A 23,358-nucleotide genomic window follows, 5' to 3' on the forward strand; every position below is an offset into this window, starting at 1 on the left:
TCATTTTGAATTGTTTAATTTGGGCATGTCCATTAATTAGAGGGCCTTTGGTTTTCATATGAGGTGTTTCTTGGGTGCAAAATAGGGTATCTAATTATGGGTGTAAGGACTCCAATAGTTGACGCCTAATAGGCTTCCTAATGTAAGTTGGATAACTTAAGTTAATAGGAATCCTAATGTAAGTAGGACTTGTATTATATGATTGAATAGGATTTAATCTTTGTGCCTATAAAAAGGGACCTCCCCTAAGATCCTAAGATCATCCAAGCTAGCTCCTCTCCATCCCAAGAGAACCTCTCACGCCCTCTCTTCCTCCCTCTTTCTCTTCTCCTTAGGCGTCCCCACGCCATACTACTTGGGACGCACGTCCCAAGTTTTGCACATGCCCAAGGCATTGGGCGGCCCTTCATCTGCTGGTTGTTGGTCTCTTGTAGCACTACAAGGCAAGGAGAAAGGCTACAGAGGAAGAGAAAATAAGGATCAAAGAGAAAGATCAAACGCGAATCGTAATCCAGGCTTCGTTCAAATTCAGCAGGCTTGATTTTGGAGAATCAAAATTCAGATCTTAGAGGACTGTTCCAGGCTGATCCTGAGTGGATACTCGTAGAGGCCGAACACTTGTGTGGCTAACAGAGAGTCTCGTCTCTTTCAGATCTAGATTTGAAGAAAGAGATTGTAAAAAAAGTATGTGATTTGATCACAATTTAAATTTCAGCATATATCAATTTCAGCATATGAAATAGATCCATGTGCTTTTATATTTTTATATATACAAAATTTAGATTAAAATTATTTTAATCTTATTCTCCACTATGGTGTTTAAAAAATTAAGTTTAGAAACACATATGCATGATTCAAACCTCAGATTCCAACACGGACAAGGAGAGGCTCGTCATGCTTTCTTCATATTCGGATGAGAAGAGGCTCCTCATACTCATCATGCTCTCCTTGGATAAAGAGAGGCTCATCGTGCTTCCCCCGTGCTCGAATGAGGAAAGTCTCATCATGCTTTCTTCATGCTCGAATGAGGAGAAGCTCATCATCCTCTCCCCACACTTGGACAAGGAGAGGCTCATCGTGCTTCCTCCATGCTCGGACGAGGAGAGGCTCATCATTCTCTCCTCATGCTCAAATGAAGAGAGGCTCATCGTGCTCCCCCCATGCTCAAACAAGAAGAGGAACTGATTTTTGTAAAGCCCGATTTTGAATCCAGATATGGCAATCGATTGGTCCAAATTTTGGATGAGTGAATCAAAGCTGTACTACTATCTCCAGTTGCTGACAAAATATGCTGCAAATATCTAGCTGAGTTATTCGAAAGAGTCAATTGAGCCAAGCAGAAGGCTTGAGTACCAATATCAAGCTGCTTTCCAAAGAGTTGAAGGGAAAGCCCTATAAAGGATGTCATTAGTCATGCCATGTTGCAACATAAGTACTTTAAAACTCTCTAGATGGTCAATAGAGTCGGCGATTCCATCATAAGGCTCCAATTGTGACATCTTGAATCGAGGTGGAACCGGCTCATCCATGATCTTTTTGGTAAATGGTGGCTTGATGTTGAGGTTGGGTTCGCCATTATGGAGCTGAATTGGATCTTGTAGCACCTCAATCAACCATTGCATTTCTTGGAGTCTATGATCTACTTTGGCATCTTGGATAGTTTGATGATCCGAGTGCCACGGTGAGGCGTGTCCCAAAGTCGAGTCTTTCTTGGATCTCGGGGTTCTGGAGCACCTGTGGCAGCTGCAACCAAGGCTTCTATAGCGACTAGGGTGGTTGGGTTGCCCTTGTGTAGGCTACAAGGAAGAGACTACCAAGTCAGAGGCTATTTGGAGCCTACTGCTGTGCACCGTGCATCGAGGGATGGTTGAGTGGGAGCCACCTACTACATCCTAGGCACCACAGCTGTCAGGATTTATACTTACTAAATAAGCACATTAACTATTCTTCGATCACCATAGGTGCCTGTTGGGGGAGGAGATGGCACTTCGACGATATCAAGCATTGTGGGCTCTGATAGGGTGTCATTGTACTGGCATGAATCATTTGACTCTCTTCTTCTTGGTCTCATGGTGGTCGGGATAGATCTCTCTCCCAAGTTGGATTGCAATAGCACCCTTCCTCTAGCATCAATCTAGTGCTGCTAATCTCTAAACTGACATTAAGGTTGGCATGATTGTTGGGAGTAGATGACTCCTTGGATGGGTAAAGTTGGTCTTGCAAACAAAAGTCTCTAGCTAGAAGTGTTTTTGATAGGGATTTTCTAACACTCAAGTCAATAGATGGTCATAGAACAAAGAGAGAGAGAGAGTGAGAGGAAAGTTTTTGGTATGGACTCAAGACTTGACTAGAGTCCCTTGTCCCTCTCTATTTATAAAGGGGGAGTAATGGCCTTTCCCATAGAGTGCGACAGTCGTTACCAGAAGGTATGCATAAATCATACAACTGAAGATCACTCGCATTTTGGATGCAAAGCGGGCAAGTTATTTGTCTGGCTATTGTATCGGTCTTTCCCTCTGTGGTTATGAGGGTCTTCTTATCTGGCTCACTGTGATTAGGAGGATATAGTTACTTTCCGAAATTAGTAGTTAACTAGTTTGGATTGAATCCCACCTTGAAATCAGTCAAGATGGCCAAATCGGCCAAGATCGAGGAGGTCAGGTTAGTTGAGAAGATCAGGTTAGCCAAAGAGGCCAGGTCGACTAAGATCGAGGAGGTTGGATGGGCCAAGAAGGTCAGATTGGCCAAGGCTGAGTCCGAGTATATCGGAGGATATAGTTACTTTTCAAAATTAGTAGTTAACTAATTTGGATTTAATCCCTCCTTGACATCAGCCAAGATGGCCAAATCGGTCAAGACCGAGGAGGTCGGGTTAGCTAAGAAGATCAGGTTAGCCAAGGAGACCAGATCGCCTAAGATCGAGGAGGTCGGATGGGCCAAAAAGGTCAGATTGGCCAAGGCTGAGTCTGAGCATGTCTCGGCCGATCTCGAGAAGTCCCCAATCAAGGTCAAGATGATGTAGCCATATCATTTATTATCAGAGACACATCAATATATACGAAAAAAATAGATAATTTGGAAAAGAAAATATATTGATGAACATTGATTTAGAAAGTGATGTCGTTATTATTTCGTTATTTCTTATTATAATGTCACTGCACTGTAGGGATGAGTTTAGTTCACAATCAGAAACATAATCAAAATCAGAATAAAATTTGAATAGAGATTTGATTTTGAAAGATTTAGATATCTATTTCTCGTAAAATCAGGATGAGAATAAAATTCTCCCAACCAAATGGACGGAATGAAAATTTTTCATTTCTATTTTCATTCACGTTTAGGTAGATTTTTGTTTTAGTATTAATACTTGATAATTTTATGGAAAAAAAAAATCTAAGATAGGTATTATAACCTTATCTGGTTCATGCATCTATAGATTACATACACCTGGCAGCGACATCGGGAATGTAATCCCATGTACTGCATTGAGCCCGTGTGATCATAGCCATCACTCGACGTCATGTAGCCACCAACCAGTGCCCCTTACGATCTCATGGCCTCACGGATAGGAGAAAAGAAGGAATGGAGCAAAATGTTTGTGCCCCAATGAGGCACACGCATCCCATCCAACCCATCCAGGGCAATCCATGGATGAACTGGACAGGTTGAGAGCAATGAAAGTGATAACTAGAAAGTTTAATTCATGGAGTGGCACAAGCCCACCACCTCACCCCCACCCCTAGCCACGTGTGCAATCCCAAACCCACACATGCACATGCACGTGTGCGCAAGCCGACACCCATGCATACCTACAACCACACCCAGACTCACTATCACCCACATCCATCCAAAGATCCACACCCACACTCGGTGCCCACCGTAAATAGGGAATGTAGATTCACTTTACTAATAGAATCGTTGGTCTCATGATTTTTTTTCTTCTTATTTTTAAAATATATATTTTATTGATCATATTATATGATCAAATAATACATACCAAATAATTAATTATCTAATAAATCGATACATATTTTTAGATTAATAGATATATAATTTTCAAAATATAATAATCACCTGATCAAATGATAGATACCAAGTAAATCAATTGTCAAGTAAATCAATATATATCTCTAAATAAATTAATATTCTCAGTTCTCAAAATATGAAATTTCATTTACATGATAAACTTTTTATTTGAAAGTGTGTATTAGAATGTATATCAAAAATTTTTTTAATATATATTAAAAAATCAATAAATATGTATCGTTACCTATATAAAGTGTATTGATGAATACGATATTTTTAAAATTATATATCAATTTATCTAAAAATATATATTAAATTATTAAATAATTAATTTATTAAATATGTATCATCCGATCATTTATTATATATTTAATGAATTCAATATTCTCAAAATTATATATCTAAATTTTTTAAATATATGTATTTGATTTTTTTGATAAAAAATATATTTCAAAAATAAAATTTTTAATATATTTTTTAATTTATAATAAAAAAAATATGACAAAATAAAAAATTTACGCTTCTTTCCCGTGGTGCCCACCCTATGCGACCCCACCCCACCCCAAAACAGGACAAATACCCACCCGCAACCACCGAGACACCACACACCTACACCCGCATACCCACATGCATCCACACCCATGTACGCACAAGCGTACATGCATCCACACCCATGTACGAACAAGCGTGCAGACAGATTACGTATATTCAGCGCATACATCATCTTAAAATTTGTTATTGTTAAACATCATTAGAAAGATCAAAACATCTATAAATGGCATGTCATTACACTTGCAAGATTCTCCAACTACAAGAAAAAAGACCATATATACCAGCCAACAAAGAACATAGGCACTTCTTCCCTCGTCATTGTACAAAAAACAAAATCACCTACATATGGCATGTCATTGCGCTTTCAAGATAATCTGACCACAACAAGACCCCAAACACCTGCCAACTTGGTACATAAAAGGTGATGCTTCATAAAGCACTAGCACCACCTCTTCCCATTGCTGTGATTGCTCACATAAAACGTTTCATCAAAGCACCACATGAGTAATTAAAACCTCAACAACATAGCATTCAATTCCTGAGACCCCATCATCCTGCTTTCATGAAACTTCAATATTGCATCTGCTATCCTTCACCTTCTCTTCAAACTCCACAGCTTCTTCAGAAAGGAATTTATAAATATTAAAAAAAAACACTACTTCTTCCATATTTAACAAGTGGTTGCTGGAAACCAGTAGTGTCTGCTCGTAAGTTCTCTTTTGTAGTTAAAGGAACAACCGTTGAGTGCTTAAACATCCTTTTCCATCACTGTCACCATTGTGAATCCAATTTAAGAAAGAGGCAGTTTGCCAAGCTAGCAAAATGACAAATACTATAATTGGTTTCTCACCGTTCCATAGAATTTCAATCAACCAAGGTACCGGGTAAATGTTACTACTCGAAGATCCTGATATTAGACCCTATAGCAAGCAATTCTTGTTCACTCACCTTCTTCCAAATGCCATCAATCAATAATCGACCTTCCATGGGGAATTTTATCTCTGGAAAATCCAAGTCGTGTTCTTTCAGCGTTGGTTTCAACTTTTTGATGGCACTTCCATTCTCCCACGGCTCAGTATGACTATCCAAGTCACTCTTATCGGTTGCTTGATCGTTCACTGCTTTATCATTGTTTCTTTCAACCTTCAGACTTTCTAATCCATCATCAACCTTGTCCAGGACAGGAAGAACTGCAGTAGAACTAAAAGAACACGGTAACATTCCAATGGGACATGAGATCCAAGACTTAGCCACAGTCCACATGTTAGCTGTATCTGTGTTGCCATCCACTGGACCTGTAGTTCTATTGCTATGGTTCTGAAATTGAAGCTTGATAAGCTCCAACTTTGCTGCTGCTATCTTTAATGAATCCTCTTCTTGTGAAAGCATAGTTTCAGTACTGGAATGGATAGGATCTTCCATAGAATCCCGATCTTTTAATCCAAGCAGAGGAAGCTTCTTCAGTCTTTCTTTTAGGGAATTATTTCCAATCATCTCAGCAACCAGCATTACTGAATCTATGAGATGTTTGTCTCCAGCAACTGATAAAGCTAGACATTTTCGGAGAAGTTTTGTAAGTGAAACTTTTGGAACAGAATTTCTGCCTGTAGAAAGGACAGTGGTTTTGTTGATAAGTCCAATTCGGCCTGCATCTTTTAACGCCCTAAGGATTGTGAGAAGCCAAGGAACCACAGAGCAAAGATGTTCCAGTTGACGGATCTCAGCCAGGTGCTCTGGCGAAAGGAAATAGTGTTGACCTGCAACAATAAGTGAAGAATCAAGGCCATTGCTAACAAGATAGATTCCGGATCCATAAAATGAAATCCCAAGGAAGAATATGAGCTTAGAATACGAATGATACAATCCAGGCTCATGGAAAACAGATGTCATAACAACTCCTGCTTACAAAAATAAAACTCAAAATGGCATAATACACCTTCGCAACTAGGCAATCTGGAAGAGAACTGATTATAAAAGTTTGAAAAATATCGAACACAGACTATAAAATCCATAAAGAATGAGGACTTTGACTTATATATATATATATATATATATATATATATATATATATAAGATGTTCCAAAGCAATCTAAAGAGGGATTCATCCAAATAATTACCATTCTCATATTTCATGGATTCCTTGGCCTCAATTGTCTCAAGAACCATCTTCAGTATACTGAGTAACAACCTAGGTTTCTTGTCTGACAGTGTAGTAATGATAGTCTTTAAAACATGTACTGAGCTTGTAAGTGGCCAATGATCACCAACATCAGAGTCATCAGATAGTTCCATGTCAGTGCTGTCAGAGAAATCAGGTGCCTGTAAGTAAAATAGCTCCAATAACACAGAAGCTACTTCAGTTGGATATGCTGAGTACAATCGAGCAATAATTCTTGCAGTCTTCGAAATCTTTTTCTCAGAACCTGCAGATGAGAAAGAATATCCATAGTTGTGATGACAGTTTGCATTTCAAATGTACACAAAAGACGATAGGGAACTCTCAATGTGCTTCTGGAGGAATTTATATTTTGCAGTTGACAATATGCTTTAAATTTTGCAGTGGACCACACCCTCCTTGACAACAGGAGTTAAAGCCCCAACATAGGACACACTTAAGTAGGTCTTTGGATGCCTGACTACCATATCTGGATATATCTTCTATGCTGGGGCAAAATATAATGTGAACCTTCCATGTGGCTGTGGAGAGGCACAGAAAGGCCAATGATAAAGGGGATTGGAGAAGCCATTAAATCTAAAACCCAAGATTTTCAAGATACTGCAATTTTTTTTTTTGGAAGGATTGTAGTACTAATTACATAGATCCACCTTGAGAGTCCAACTATGACTGATTTATACCAATTCCCAATTTTAACAAGTCATTCCAGATGTTTCTTGTACACATTATTAATTAAGACCCTAATTGGATGATAGAAGATCTTATTGAACCGACAAAGCTAATCCTGTGTGGAATTACTTTTGAAGTCATGATGAAAAAAGTGCTGGATTGTGATTGGGAAAGCCGTAGGGGTGAGTGATCCCACTATTCAGGGATAACATAAATCAACTTAGAGAAGTAACTACTTATCTCTGAAGAACAGAGATAGCTTGCAAACTTTGACAACATCGATCTCTTCTGCCCCCCATTCCAGCAATGATTTCAAAAGATGATAGATCTTATCGGTCTGAAAATATCTTCCAACATCCAAATAGGCCTTAAAACAAAGCTAAGCATCCATGCACCTTTTGGCGCAACTGATCATGAAAGACTAGCAAATATGATTATAGAGTTCAGTATCTAAATATAAAATCCTTTAGGTTTTGTTTTCCTATATCTAACCCAAATTCATGAAATATTGAAATGATTCTGCCCAACAAAAAACTCACATTTATAGATATGGAGCCTAAAGTGTTTCTTCTATGACAACTGTCCTTTTTTCCAGTTCTGATTTTAAAGCAATTGTTCATGGAGTCACTAAAACAGGAAGGCAAAAATTCAAATTGTCATATTGGAGACATAGCAAGGACAGCTGCCACGATCACAAAGATAATACATAAAGATACATATAAACAGATAAAAAATTAAACTGAAAAAAAGAAACCCATGACTAGTTCATAAATTAAACTAAAAAAAAAAGAAAAAAAAGAAAACATGACTAGTTAATTGATTCACAATATTGCATGTGACGGCTAAGCATTGCAAAATCTTTGTGATAATCAAGCATACCTCAGACCCATGCCTCAATTTATTTTGTTATTTGATGCATAATGGGCACATGGTCAAAATGAAGATTTTAGAACCTTCACCATTCAAAAGTCAAATATCAGCTACCACAACTTTGTGGGAATGCTAAAAACCACATACAAGATTCACCATGACATAAAATTTAATAGCACAGCAGTTCAAAAATTTCTTTCGGAATTAATTATTTCTAAGAATTCTTTTGGCTATATCAATCTTATAACAAGCTAGGCATAGAGGTAAACGATTGGTAGTTTTCAATAATTTCATTTATTCTGTTATGTTTTAAAGAAGATTATTTCAGGCTGATGCCAAAGGACCGCAGCCTATGGGTTTGTCTATCAAGGAATGTCTTTCAGACACGTATTTTTGTCTCCTTTTTCTTCCCCATTATTCATTTCATGTACTTCTACTCTGTTTTTAAGCAATTAATTCTATTAAGTGTCCAAACCATTTCAGGAGATAGAATGTCTCAGCTGGTTTTGTATACAAAGGGTGGGAGAAATATTCATTCAGCATAGTAGAAAATTAATGACAACATGTTAATGTTGTTCTCAAATATTTATTACGGGCTGACAACGGTTTCAATGTTTATTTTATTCTAGCAATATTTATTATGGGCATGATTTGTTCTCAAAATATTTCTTACAGGCTGACAACAGTTTCAATGTTTAATTTATTCTAGCAATATTTATTATGGACATGATTTGTTCTCAAAATATTTCTTATGGGCTGACAACTTGGCCATGAGTCACAAATTCAAAAAAAAAAAAATTTACAAATTCAAGCCAATTTTTATAAAGTAGGACCACAAGCATATTACTATATGAATGCAGAACTGGACCTTAGATTGGGCTGCATGTCACATTTTTAACTTCATGCGGGATCCAACCAAAAGTTGACATGCTCCCATCATATTGCAAAGAAACTTCTTCCTTGACACCTGCTTGTACCCCAACTGCATCATTCAGTACTTCAGTTAAAATTCACATTATGATTATCTTCCATAAACTTCATGTCTTCAACCATTCTTGTGTTCTACGTTGAACTTCCTCTTTTTGGGACATCTCTCCCCATCAAAAGTCAAAACACAAAAGAAGTATCTTTCAAAACCCAATAAAAGAAAAATTGATGTTAACATTTTGTCACCAATTTAGGATTCTAGATAATATTTAATACTAGTGGCTATCTACCACAACCTAAGTAATATTTATTGTCTATCTGCTACCTACACACCACCATGGTATAACTAGGAAAATTATTACCTCATTCTATATCTGGATAATTCTTTGAAGACAGTCGTATAAGTATATATGCCCCTAACCCAACATGTACACACCCGCCCCCCCTGGCTGCATTTCCAAAATATATCTATCAATCTCGCAACCTTGATATGACTAGGACAACTTTTATCTCATTCTGCATCTGCACAGTCCAACTGGAAACAGCTTAGTATACATGCACAAAAATTTTATCCCATTCTGCACCCCCCCCCCCAAAAAAAAAAAAAACATGGGGGTGCTCGGTCATTCTCAAACATGCACAGTTGCCTAAATATGTGTGTGCACGTCAACACACACACACACACACACACAGAGTCTGCCTTTAGCAGTTGACAAAGCAAAATTCCAGAAATTCCCATATTTTAAACCAGCATGTCTCCATTCAAACCTAACCACACTCGCAGATCACAACATTAATGCAGGTATAGGTAAAAACAGAACATGAAACAAATTTGCATTTATGTTCAACTAAGAGGATTTTAACTAATTATTGACTGGGCAATCCCATGTTTTTCAGTAGCAAATCAAAGCTAATAGTCAATAAAGTAAAGTTTGGACGGGTACCTTTTGATTTAGAAGACAGCAACTTTCCAGTTATCTGTGAAGAGAGTCTATTGCATCCCCTTAGCAGGCCAGACCGCACACCTACACAGGACAAAGAAGCCAATCCTAAGCAACAGATCTGCAGATGTTGCGCCTATGGGTAACCAAAGATCTGAATAGCCAAAAAGTGATTTTTTACATGCATGATCCAGAACAAATTAAACTTTAAAAAGTGGAGGAAAAATAACCCATTCAATCAAAGTATTATAGAACACTTTTTTTATAATTATCTAGCAGGTTCCTAAATGTATGAGCAGCATAAGTGATTGCTTTCAGGGCTTCCATCAATGCAGTTTTCTTTAGTTCCCTGAATATTGCTCATTATGAATTAATCATAGTTTATTGGATTGAATATACATTCCCATATAAAAGAATGGTTATATCATCAGACTATTTTTCCTCTTAGTCATTCAATCGAAAAGAAAAAAAAAATTATAGATCCAAATCTCTACCATCATAATTGAAACTCTGTAGGGCAGGACGCCATACTCATTTGCCTTGACTTTTCTTATATATTTACAAAAATACACTTAATGAAAGCGACTCCGGCAATCCTCTATTTTTTTCCCTTTTCAGATCCATCAAATTTTTTTGTATTTCTTTTTTGGAAACCCCTCCGGCACTATTTTCTTTCCTTTTCCTCTAAACTCTAATTTGTTTTCCCCCCTACACAAAAATATGCTTTGACATGGTAAAGGGGGCAACTAGACTGTACCAAGTGGAATCAATCGATTCCACCTAGTTTCATGTTGGAGGGACCTATACCACATTGTTTTAGGTGGTATCATAGCTAGCCACAAAAAAAGGAGCTGCCAACCATGGGTTGATAACGGGGTTGCATCATAGCATACCTAGGCACACCATACCATATTGATAAGGTACCGATATTGTACCTGCTTCTAGTAAAGCAAACCTTGTTTGCCATAGGGAATGTGCAGTGCATGTGCTAAATACTTGTATGAAGAAAATTCATCTATGAAATTTTTAGTTCAGAACATAGCCACTCATCAGGTCCCTGCAAAATGCCTAAAGATTTCATTTGTTTCAAAAAAGATTTGCCTTATCCTACCAAACCTAGTGGTATGGAGCAATATCATACCATACCAGTTCAGTACTGGTACATAATACAAGGGGCATACCGACACTCAATGTATTGTACCGGCCCCATATCAACATAGTAACAGGTTGGCACGAGTACAGAGCCCGGTACCGAGATGGCGAATATTTTCAAATATTCAATATTCAAACGTCTAACAAAACTAGCTAGACAATATAGCTAGGCAATTAACACCAGTCACAAGCACAGCAATTTACTCATTAAAATGGACTGGATGAATTCATGGTTCTCCATGACATCGTGTTAAAGACATCATAACTGCCAATACGTGGCACGGGTGAAAAGAACTCTGATACTTGAGCTTATAATAATACTTGTCATTCTTATATATTCAACTTTACATTAGGCTTAAAAAAGGAGAAAGTTGCATGTTTCTAAGCCAGCGCAATGGGACACCTCTTCATGAGATGCAACATATTCTAGGTTTTTCTGATGACATATCTGCACATGAAGCTCAAAATGTTCATCGACAAAACAGAGTCTCAATTTCTCCCTTTAAAGAATCAGCTGAAGGGGAATATGTTAGAATTACTTCAAGACCAGATTAACATTGAACAATTGACCAGGAGGTCATCCACACAAATAAGATTCTTCAGCATATTTACAATGAATTAAATTTTAAGAAAATAATATCTTTATTCATGTATTTCACATGATTTCTCATAAAATCGCATGAATCCTTGAATCAACTTGTAGAAGATGAAACAAAAGGGAGCATCCAATCAATAAAAATGAGTTTGTTAGCAAACAAATACTTCAAACAAAATAGCTGCATAAAGATTGCAATATTATGACAAGCAGAACTATGACGTTCATCGATAAAAACTCCTTTAAACATGAAAGTTTGAACTGTATGGCAGTCCCAAAAAGAGGTTTATATGCCTGATATATCATGATATGATTTATGAATTGTTTTTCACCATTTGTTTATCTTAAGAGCCATGATTCCCTTACAAAAGCAAACCAGCATACATCATCTTAAATACAATTCCTGTCTTCTTACATCTTCCTTTATACTTTTCAAGCCCCTCAACACAAATATTCTCTCTCATTACCAAGCTACCCTTGGTTGAAGCTGATCATATGCAAAAGAATTATACCCAGTTGGTCACCTTATTTTGCTAATCTGTGAAGAACTGGCCTTTAACCCCACCCTCCATAGTTTAGCACATGATTGCAACATCATCCTCATGTCCACTATAAGCAATTAAGCAACCTCTCACTACATATCTTTATGTCCTAAAATCCCAATCCATTAAATAACATGAATTTAATTAGATTCATGCAGGAAAGATCAAATAACAGAGGCTGCCTAGAGAATTGATGGGAAAGACCTAAAGAAAGAAAGGATATGCAAATGATTTTGTAACTTTCAAGAAAGCGCATGATGAAAAATAAAATTATAGGCAATGAGCATTTGAAAAGGTGTATAAAAAGTGAATTATACCAGTTGAGGATATGTACTTTGAGTCAACAAGAAGTATCAGCAGTAGTGTGTCAAGACAACCGAACATTAATCATAGTGAGTCTACAATAAGGGTTAACAATAAGCCCATCTTTACAATGGAAAAAGATAAATTTATAATGGACAAATGTTATTTGTAGTAGTGTTTATTGATGAGATGATTATCCAATTAAACAGCACCTTGGAAGCATGAAGGAAAGACTTGGAGAATAAACCTATAAGGGCCAAGATAAAGCCAAAAGAAAGCAAAGCATTTATGACACAAATTACAGTGAAAATCAAGCCCCACTGAGTTGAGCTGGCCAAAACAAACCATAGTTAATTGACTTTCATCATCTTGGGTCTGTTATCAAACAAAGAAAGATATAATAGAACCATACTCAAGGCATGTCCTTATGTTGCAACGAATATGTGTGCTAAGGTCAATAAGCATATATTAGACACTGTGGCTAGATGACAAAAAGAAATAACATTAAAAAAACAATGCTTACATAATATATTCAGCCTCAAGGACAAAATATGTGTTCTCTAATTCAGGATATATGCTACAAGAATAATTGATAAAGTTATATCTTAATAATCATAATATCAATAAAATATGGAACATTTACTCACGTATTCCTTGGACTCTTGAACTTGATTTTCGAGCACTCTTGGTTTTCAAATAATAAATCATTTCACGCAATCTGGATCTTATTTCTTTTCGAACATCAGGAATTGCCTTTTCTTGAGGTTCCCAATAATTAGATTTCAACCAATCTAACGCCTGACAACAACAAAGAGGATATAACATGAATAAATCATCCCAACAAATAATCACAGAAATGTAAACTCAGATGTCCTCAAGCTAAAATTCATATCTTCTGCAGGAGAGACCAATAACAATACAATTAGACATATCAATGTTCACCATCACTTGTTCATTGATTACTTTACAGGCAAAGGCCAACCAACATTAACAAGTAATATATGTAATGGCTAAGAAAGAGCCTTACAAGGTCATGTGATGGAAGCATATTAACAACACAATGTATAATCAAACCATTAGGTCAAATAAGGCCCAGAATTTTTTTCCAAAGCATCTTGCTTCTAACAGAATTGTACAATATTGTTGCCCTAAAAATACTTGATCTTCCCCACTCTTAATGTCAGCTAGACCTTATGTGAAGCTAGCACAAAGGACACTCACTATATGGACACTCACTATATAGACCTTATGTGAAGCTAGCACAGAGCAAGTTCGGTTCATGTGGCTGATTCAGAAGGAGTGTAGTGCAAATGGATGTATCCACTCTTACCTTTTATTCAATGCACTCCTGTATGTTTGTCGATAGTGAGGAACAACAAGAGGTGTATTAGTTCAATGGGGGAAAAGTAAGAACCACATATTTCTTAAAAATGAAACATGTTTATGATATGACTTACAGATCGGCAGATCACGGCACCTGTATTCGTCTAAGATTCTTTTACCAGGCTTTTTACTGCCTTTACCAATTCTAACAGTTTACTTTCCAGCATGGTGTCGGACTGCCAAATGTCAGTAATATAATTGAACCATATGAGTGAATAAACTCATTGCTTTGGAAGTATAATTGCAATGGAGGCAAATATAACAAAGTTCAAATGAGGCATTTATAAAGAGAACTTGAAGTTGAATCAGAAAATTAATGGAAGATGTTTGTGAGGATTTGAAATAGTGCATGTTGATTCTAAAAACAAACAAAGATTAATGAAATATTATGTTATTCTAGCAAAACCGCAGAGAAAAGAAGGAAAGGTTGTCTAAATAGAAGGGCATGTAACCAACCAGAAGACTTAACCTCCATCATTATACGGAACATATCAACTTCAGCTTTTATAAATCTCTCATCATTTGTTTCCATCAGGGGTAATATCTTCCTTTATTTTGTATCTTCCTAAAAACCCTTAATCACCTCAGTTGTTTGAAGCATGTGCAAGCACAAATGCAGATTTTTAGTATGTGTAGGGAAGTACCGATCGCAGAAAAAGATTGAAGACATCTATTAAAAATCATATGAAATAATAAACTAGCACGAAAATATTTATATAATTATTATGCTTTAGTGATATATAAAATATGGCCTCAAAAAAAAAAGTAAAAGAACAAATTGCACTAATTCAGGTAAATCATAATAGATTTCAAGCATAATAATGGTACCGACAGAAAGTTACTTGAGGAAGAGTGCAAGTTGAGAGGCATCCAAGGTTCCACAGCAAGCGTGGCACCCTGGGTAGAATATCCTAACTACCAGTCTCTTCATAGTTTTAATCTTGATTTTCTTAAACTTCCCCCTCTTGCCTAACCTTCAAACACAAAACTGAACTTGTCTCATTAATAAAGCCCTCCTTAAGTCCTTGTAAAATTTTGTATTATATTCTCTTGTTCTAAGAATCTTGGTAAAGTTGAATGGCATATCTCAAATTCTCAATTGAAGTAATAAAAGATGCATGAAATGCTCAACTTCAACCATCTGCCTGATTAAGAAATTATTCAATTATCATTCCCATTATCAGTTCGCATACTAAAACCTTTCTCATGGTACTTCAAAAGCAAGATTATAATGACAGCAGTTGACCATCACTTATCTTGTCAGATGATCCCACAAACCAATAAGAAACATAGAACATAGTCTCAAGTTGATAATGCATATATTAATAAAACCAAAAAAGTTAACTCAGAAAAAAATTGGAAGCAAAAGAATGGACTTGAATATGTCTTCAAGCAGATGAGAGCTGCACTGCTTGAGCGACCAGGCTTAGGCAGTCCAACCACCAAATAAGAGCCCAGATCAGGTTCAAATTTTGAACTATCTTTCCCAGCGGATCAGATATTAGGAGGAATGACTGAAGGTATTAGGCGCACAAGCAAGTGGTCCATAACAACCCCCCCCCCCAACCGGTGCCCAAAAAAATTGCCACCACAACAAAATCCTTTGCATAGTTGCATCAGTAAACCAACACCTTGTCTTAGATGGTACTTAATATTAGATGTTTCAAGGTAAGTTCTAAGTGTTTTCTAATTCCAAGTTTGAATAGATAACTTTGTGGAAGAAGCAACGTACTTGAACTATTAAGCATGTTCTTAAACTGCTCGATTAATATGTTATATCCTTTGTAGGGCAAATTGTTATGTTACTAATTAAATGTCATGTTATGCTAAAAGAGAACCTTAAATATTTCTAGAACCGTTTCCACAAATTTGCCTTTTCTATTCATTGATTTCTATATTTAGTCTATCTCTACTTCTTTCCCCATGATTATACATTCTAATTTTTTCATGTTTTTTAAATAGACCTTATAGCAGCATGCTTCAGCACAATGAAGTCATCTAGCCACATGAACATCCCAACCACCTTTTCGAACACCATGTCTAAAAACTAGAAAAATGAAAGGAAAAGGATGGAAGTTCTGAGGACCAACTTGAAATGGCTAATGCTGACAAAAGATAAATCTGTAATAATGAAGAATGCCCCAAAAGGCTAGCCCAGAGTAGATGGGACAAGTTTATAAGCTATTGTCATCGCTCATCACATTAGTCCCATTGCATAGTTGCTGGTAAACTGGTATGAATCTTTCCACCCATTCAGTAATTGACCATCCAGAAAAAATGGAACAGAATTAGCAAAAACATAAGAGGCTCCCAAAGGCCTATGATTTGTAAATGAATCATAGATGGGTAGAACACATAGATGATGTGCTCTAAACCAAGTAGACTAGATCACATGCTCCTCTGTACAACATAGACCCATTTCAGAATGAAAATTTAGGCTACTAGATATAACAGGCTAGAATAAAATCGTAAAAAGGCAAGAAATTTGAACCGAAAAAACTAACACACACAAAACAAATAGATGAAAAGTTCTTGAAATCTAAGTCACGCAACATCACTATTCCTCTAAATTACATTTACTTCATTTCCTCCAAAAAAATGAATCCTACAAAAACTATATCAAGTCTAATTTATGAAACATATAAGCATTTCTTTAATGTAGTTTGTAAATACATGTCAAGCCACCTATTGTATAAATGCAAGAAACAGGAAATAGCCCCAATTATATATGTGCTATTATTATCGCCAACATAGATTAAAGCACAATCTGCAATGCTTCCAACACTTTATCAGCTTTTCTCCATCTGCCTTTAACTTAAAAAAAAAAAACACTATGAATGCTTCTTTTATAAAAGTAACTATTAAAAGCAACCGTGCCATTATTACTGGTTGAAGATTAACTTAAACTTCTTAAGCCTTTAGAGCTTTATCTATTATAAATATAAAGGAACTAGATACATTTAAAATAAGGAGCAAGTATTTCCTGATAAGAAAGGTCTATGGTTTACAGATTTTTCACAAATGAATGATTGACTTGGTGAAGTTACAGAGAGTGCCACGTGAGCAATCTAGAGAAGAGAAAAAACTATTCAATACATCAACACCATGGAAAGATGAGCCGGTTTTGACACCAGAAACGGAGGAAATAAGGAACTCAGAGTCCTATATTCATGACTTATTAACAACTACAAGCATATTACAGGCTGGGGGGAAATTTTGGTACTCTTGTGGGTTTTATACAATTCATGGGCAATAAGAACATGATATACCTTAATACTAGCCAAACGAACCAGCCGAATTGATGGAAGATTACAGTGAGAACTTTCTACATGGGAAAATAAGCAGAGTATCAAAATTAGTTTCATAAAGCAGTGCAAAGACAGTTGAGAAAATCCAAATGCATAGCAAAACAAAAAAGACAAAAAAAGTTGTCTTACCATGACGAATGTCAACCAGCATTCTAGGAATACCAACTGCTTCAGCTAATTCAGATATTGAGCGCCTTGTTTTCTTATGTGCAGGCTCAACATAACCATTCACAAGCCTGGAGGGGATTTGAAGTAAGAACCAAGAAAAAATACTCTCTCTCCACGTGAAATAAGGGCCAAAGAAAACCATCACAACTTATTATCAGCAGCTATCTAAAGACAATTCAAAAGAAAAGCATCTCCTGGGGTCTCTCTTGCACAAAAGTGAGAGGTCACTCATGACCTTTCAAGAACCAAAATGAAGTAATCAGATATGCTGGTACAAACAGTTTGGCAACAGTTAGTTTTGTAGTAAATTTTAGTAATTTTTTTTTACTTTCAACAACAATTTCCACAACAAGACTTAAGCAATGGATGAACATATTCTTCCACAACTTTCTTCATCCTGAACAGAAGAAGCAAACTTGAAGCAAAGTCATTCCAAGCTGATCCCATCTGAGCCAACAAAGGCCATTGCTAACCTAAAGTGCATAAGCTATGCACCATATATTCTGTTGATCCATCCTTGATAATGGTTATCTTGTTTTTTTTTTTTTTTTTTTTTTTAAGTTAGCTCCGGATTTCCAATACTACAGTTCTATCAATCATGCTGACCATATATTGCTCAGTTTGGTCTTGACTCTTATGAAGGGTCTCCTATAGAAAGCAAATAAGTGAGTATATCAGAGGATCAGAAGAGCCCAAGGATTTTAAGATTTGCATAGGATTAATTTGGGTTTCCATTAAGTGGGGATGTGAGAAAGGGGCCAACAAGGTCCAATTTGGTTCGATTTGTGGAATACTTTAAGGGGCCATGGAATCCTTGAGGGGGGGTCCATAGAATATAACTTACTAATGACATGGCTAGCTTACCGAGAAAAAAGTGCATATGCACCCACTTCGCATTGATCTTGCTCTTTCTCTCTCTCTACTGTTGGAAACTCACATTTGGGTGGCCACCTTCTTCTTCATAATGATGCCAGGGGACATAAAGTTATGATGGTATACAACCTCCAAAAGAAATTAAGCATGCTGAAAAAGCTTGCTAACAAATGCACAAGGTGTGATCCAAGGAAGGCCAAACGAATCTGAACCTGGTGGTTCATACTGTATCGTGATAAAGTGGTCAAGAACCAGAATGGCTTGGGCAGCCGGTCAGTTCAGCCCTTTAAATTCTCCCAATCCCCCCGCTTGGCCCCCTCGAGCCCCATTTCGGGTCCTCTCTCCCTCCCTCTCTCCCTCTCTCATCTTGATCGCTCTCTCTCCATGGATTCCATAACGACTTATACGATCACACGAGGCCAAGCAACTCCATCAATCCCTAGCTCCTTCCCCTGCCATGCTTCCAATTCCATTGAAATTCATAAAACAAGGATGCGCCCAATCCACGATCCCCAGACCTTCTCTACTGTCCACGACCTCCTCCACCATTAGATCCATGCTCCCCAAGCCTTCTCCATCATCCACAGCCTCCTCCACCACCAAATCCATGCTCCTATAGCCTCCTCCACTGCCAGATCCACACTCCTCATGCCTCCATCGTCTACGGCCTCCTCCATCATCCACAACCTCCTCTGCCACCAAATCCACACTGTCCAAACCAGATCTCAGCCATTGAGCATTGTCTAAGGTCCATATGAGCCTCTCTCTCTTCTCCCTCTCACTCCCCCTCTATCTTTCCTCTTCCCCCTCTCTACCTCCTCCTCCCCATTTCAGTACGTCCCAGAAACTAAAAATTGGTCACTGGTCAGTACAAACCCTGGGACCGTTTCAATGAACTTTGGTGTGATCTAAGCTTTGATTGACAATAACATCACAAGAAACAAAAAAATTACTTCATGAGCCAAGCCAACTTATTATTCCTTCTAACTCTTTATGTTCAATAGTCACCAGATATAAGCCAAGTTTAGAGAAGTATCATATTTGTCCTTGTTGGCCAAACAAATTATTCACAGAATTGATACTTGTTTTTCAATCCTAGACCCCTTTCTTCGATGTTGGCTATTTGAAATGTAACATTTGTTCATCCAAGCCATATTTTCTGAAAAAAATTAGAGCCTGATCTGCCTTATTCGCTCCTCATCCATCATGGGTGCTAAAAGGCCAATTATCCTACATCAGTGTGATGATCCACCTCTCTTCTAACTTTGTCAGATCATGCCATGTTATTCTAACAAAATTTTGAGTCTTAATTTAACATATTTTTGTTAAATACCTCTTTGGCATGTTTCAATGTAGAAAAACAAGTTTCCCCCTGCTTGGTCACTATGTTTTGCGGTAAAATCTTCATCATAGGCTCAACAGTTGGCGTGCATCACACGAACCATAGACAGTAATGCCTTTCCAAGATGCCAACTACTCCTAATATCACTATAGGACTTTGTTTCACCATTGTAAATTCCACATTTCGGAATCGGTTAAAGATCATCAAGAGGAATAGCTAACAGGTTTGTAATATTCTTTTGGTCTCGAATCCTGAGCCTGACTTGCTCAACTGTCCTAAAGTTTGGTGGGCCTCCAACTATTTGGAAAACAAGTTACCTGAGTGGTCCACCTTCATGCCTATGCTCTTGACTTCCTAATCAATGCTCATGTGGACCACGTGTCAGCCATCCCCTTTGTACAAGAGCTTCCTAGTAGGTGCTCAAACACTCCTACACCTCCACATATTATTGAATAGCTAGACAAGATCCATACTCAAGTTCCTCTAATTCCTTGGTCTTGACTATGCTCAGGTCCCCATTGCCACAAAGTTAGCATAACTTTAAATTAACAAAAATAAGTGGGGAAAAACAAAGAAACAAATAGGTGACACACGTTTCTAAGTTAATAACAAGTTGCTCAAACTCATCCAAAATATAATAATTCAAAGATGCAGAACGAACAAGTGAAACTAGTTCAAAATTTTTACCAAAACCCACAGAACTGTGTGACTGACATAAACAATCTCACCTTGTGATTGCCATGCTATAAAGCATAGCTAGCATCTCCTCCGAACTCAGAGGATCGTCCATAGGCGCCTTCCTACAAAACCAAACAAAAATAAGACCTCGGAACCAATCTGTGAAAATTGATACATTAATTTGACCACGCTTAAATTCCCTTAAAAAAAAAAGGAACTTGATCAAGGTGACACCTAAAAAATGGATCTTTCTGCTGAATCTCAACGAATGCAGCCGTAATTTCGATTGGCACAGGGAGACAACCTCTGCTCCGCCACGCTGATATCTGAATCAATCCAATATCAAATAGTAAAGGAGACTATTAGGGCTCTGAGCTAGCTACGGTTTGGGGTTTAAGGAATTTAAGGATCACAAATCGGAACTAGTACCCTTTGGAGAGCGCCGGCGATGGAGTCAGGTGAAGAGGAGAAGATGGATTCCCTGACGAAGTTCCACTGGTCCCAGCTGGACCAGGGAACGAGCTTGTAGCCGGAGGAGAGCACCCCTTTCGACCCCATCGTCTCGATTCTCTGACAAAGTTCCAGTGGCTGTGGGAAGGATCCTGGAACAAGAAATACCGAGCTCGGACAGCGGCAGCGAAGAGTACTTCCGGAGAGGTTTACCAGTTCAGGAAGAAGAGAACCAAGAGAGATCTCCTTAACTCCGAGAAGACTGCACTGCGAAGATATCTCCTTAGACGATCCTGCACTCCGAAGAGATCTCGTTAGACGATCACAACATCTCCTATGCTTGAATAAAATACCTAAGAAACCCCTCCGACCTCCCTTGAGCGCCGTTCTTTTATGGGTAAACTAGGATGTCACCCGCGCTTCGCAGCGGATGAGGCGTGGCCGGCGGAGCCGGGGGGCGGGGGTGGGGCGCGGCGGCCGGCAGAGCCGCGAGGGGGGGGCACGGCCGGTGGAGCCGCGGGGGCGGGGGCGGGGGCGGGGGCGGCGACCGGCAGAGCCACGGGGGAGGGGAGGAGGTGGGGGGCTGGGGGAGCCACGGCCGGCGGAACCGCTGGGGGGAGGGGGCGGGTTTTTTTTTCCCCTGTGGACCGCACGGTCTCCGCCGGCCGCGCCTCACCCGGTGCGAGGATCTGGAAGGGTTCCAAGCACAAAAAAGAAAAAATGGAGATCTGTGGGAAGGAGAGCACCTGCGGTAGATTGGAAGGGAGAGCCCGACGCCGGTGAGGATCGGAAGGAGAGCGACGGCGGAGACCGGCGGGAGAGCAGGGAGAACGTGGGCCTCTCTTTTTCGGAGATATGTGGGATATCGGGGGAAAACCGAGATCTCTGGGAAGGAAAGCACCTGCGGGACAGGTGGAGAAAAACGAAAAACTGTAGTCCCGATGTCTGTGCATAGCCAGCTATAACGTGTAACATATCGCATGGTATGCACTGGGTGTTCGGGGACGTGCTTTAGGGTTGGTATCATAAAAAATTGATCAATTTTTTTATTAATTAATTTATATATATTTTTATTTTTTAATAAATTATTTTTTATAAATAATATTTATTTATAAAATAGAAAAAAAAATTTTGATTAAATTATTTTTTTATTAATCAAAAAAATAATTTTTTTAATTCATTCTTAATATATTTTTAATCCCATAATAATAAGTATTACGGTAGATTCTTGGTCCTGATTGGAGTGATTGAAGCCGACTAAGAGTTGTCGGTGCAATGAGACCTACGAAACGTGTCCTGATCGGAGTTGACTCTAGCGGAAACCCTCCAATGGTCAAGTCAGGAAGTTAAATAGATGAGGAGGCAAGAGAGAGAGGGTGCGAGTGTGTTTACCTGGAGGGTCCCTTTTTTATCTCTATTTATAGAGAGGTGAAAGTCATAAGGGAAAACGTAGTTGAAGGCCATTTCGACCTCTCCAACCGTACTATCTCATGATGTCTAGTCTAAATTTTGGTGGGGGACATCACCTTATCCATCACGTTGCTCTAAAAACTAGTGTAATGTGACATGACCTCACCCGATGCACAGCCAACCATTTGAGTAGTGTGGTCCAACATGGAGTGACATGACTTGATGGGACCATACAAGAGTTAATGCTAGCAATAGTCAAAGGGAATGTAGCCTATGGCTCGAAGTGACGATTGATAAGAGACCCTTTGGTCGAAGATGATGCTGGGGTCAAGATTTTTCGTGGATCAGTGTCTAATGTCTGGATGTCGTCCTGATGTTTGTGGCTAAGGATCCACAATCGAAGCTAAAATCGGCAGTCAAATCCTAGATTAGCAGCCGAAGTTAGGATCAATGACCAAAGTTAGGGTTGGCGGTCGAAGTTAGAATTGCCGGCCAAAACAGTGGTAGGCGGCCGAAGTTAAAATCGACGGCCAAAGCAAGATCGGCAGGATTTTCCATTATGAAGCTTCATCCGAAAGGATCAGTTGGAAAGTGAGGATTGGTGAGATCCAAGTGAGACCTTCCACTACTTCATGATGTACTGAATGACTCCCTTTAGCATAGCTTTTCCATAGTTCTGGGATGACATATCTACCGTTGAGATTATACTCATTTATCTCTGATCGATGTTGTGGCGACCACCTTGCATACTTCATTATAGATCCCTCCTCTTGGTTCATATCTTCGATATAGGTGACATATTATCCTCCAACACATGTCCCTTACTTCCGAGTTTGAATCATAGGGGGGTTCGGATGAAAGAAGTACATTAATTCAAAACTACCGAAGACATGCCTCTGTTACAGTTGAAACGACAATCTGTGCCTTTTCAATGAAATGAAGAGTCATGTCAAGGATTAATTATGACTGAAAAAAGTGGGGTGGTTTTGCGGG

At 38.3% G+C, this 23,358-nt stretch overlaps 1 protein-coding gene across 1 annotated transcript; it reads right to left on the reverse strand.

Moving 5' to 3' along the window:
• Positions 1-4,777: 4,777 nt before the first annotated feature.
• LOC105045481 (uncharacterized) lies at positions 4,778-21,835 on the reverse strand. The gene is made up of 10 exons (XM_010923777.4): positions 21,702-21,835; positions 20,935-21,248; positions 20,740-20,831; positions 20,556-20,627; positions 17,574-17,680; positions 17,406-17,461; positions 13,401-13,551; positions 10,165-10,245; positions 6,696-7,001; positions 4,778-6,335 (listed from the first exon to the last, which is right to left on the reverse strand). Exons 2-10 carry the CDS (start codon positions 21,061-21,063, stop codon positions 5,473-5,475), a joined length of 1,857 nt encoding a protein of 618 aa, XP_010922079.3. The 5' UTR covers positions 21,064-21,248; positions 21,702-21,835; the 3' UTR covers positions 4,778-5,472.
• Positions 21,836-23,358: the final 1,523 nt, after the last annotated feature.

The sequence above is a fragment of the Elaeis guineensis genome, chromosome 5 (assembly GCF_000442705.2).
Source record: "Elaeis guineensis isolate ETL-2024a chromosome 5, EG11, whole genome shotgun sequence".
Classification (NCBI taxonomy): domain Eukaryota; kingdom Viridiplantae; phylum Streptophyta; class Magnoliopsida; order Arecales; family Arecaceae; genus Elaeis; species Elaeis guineensis.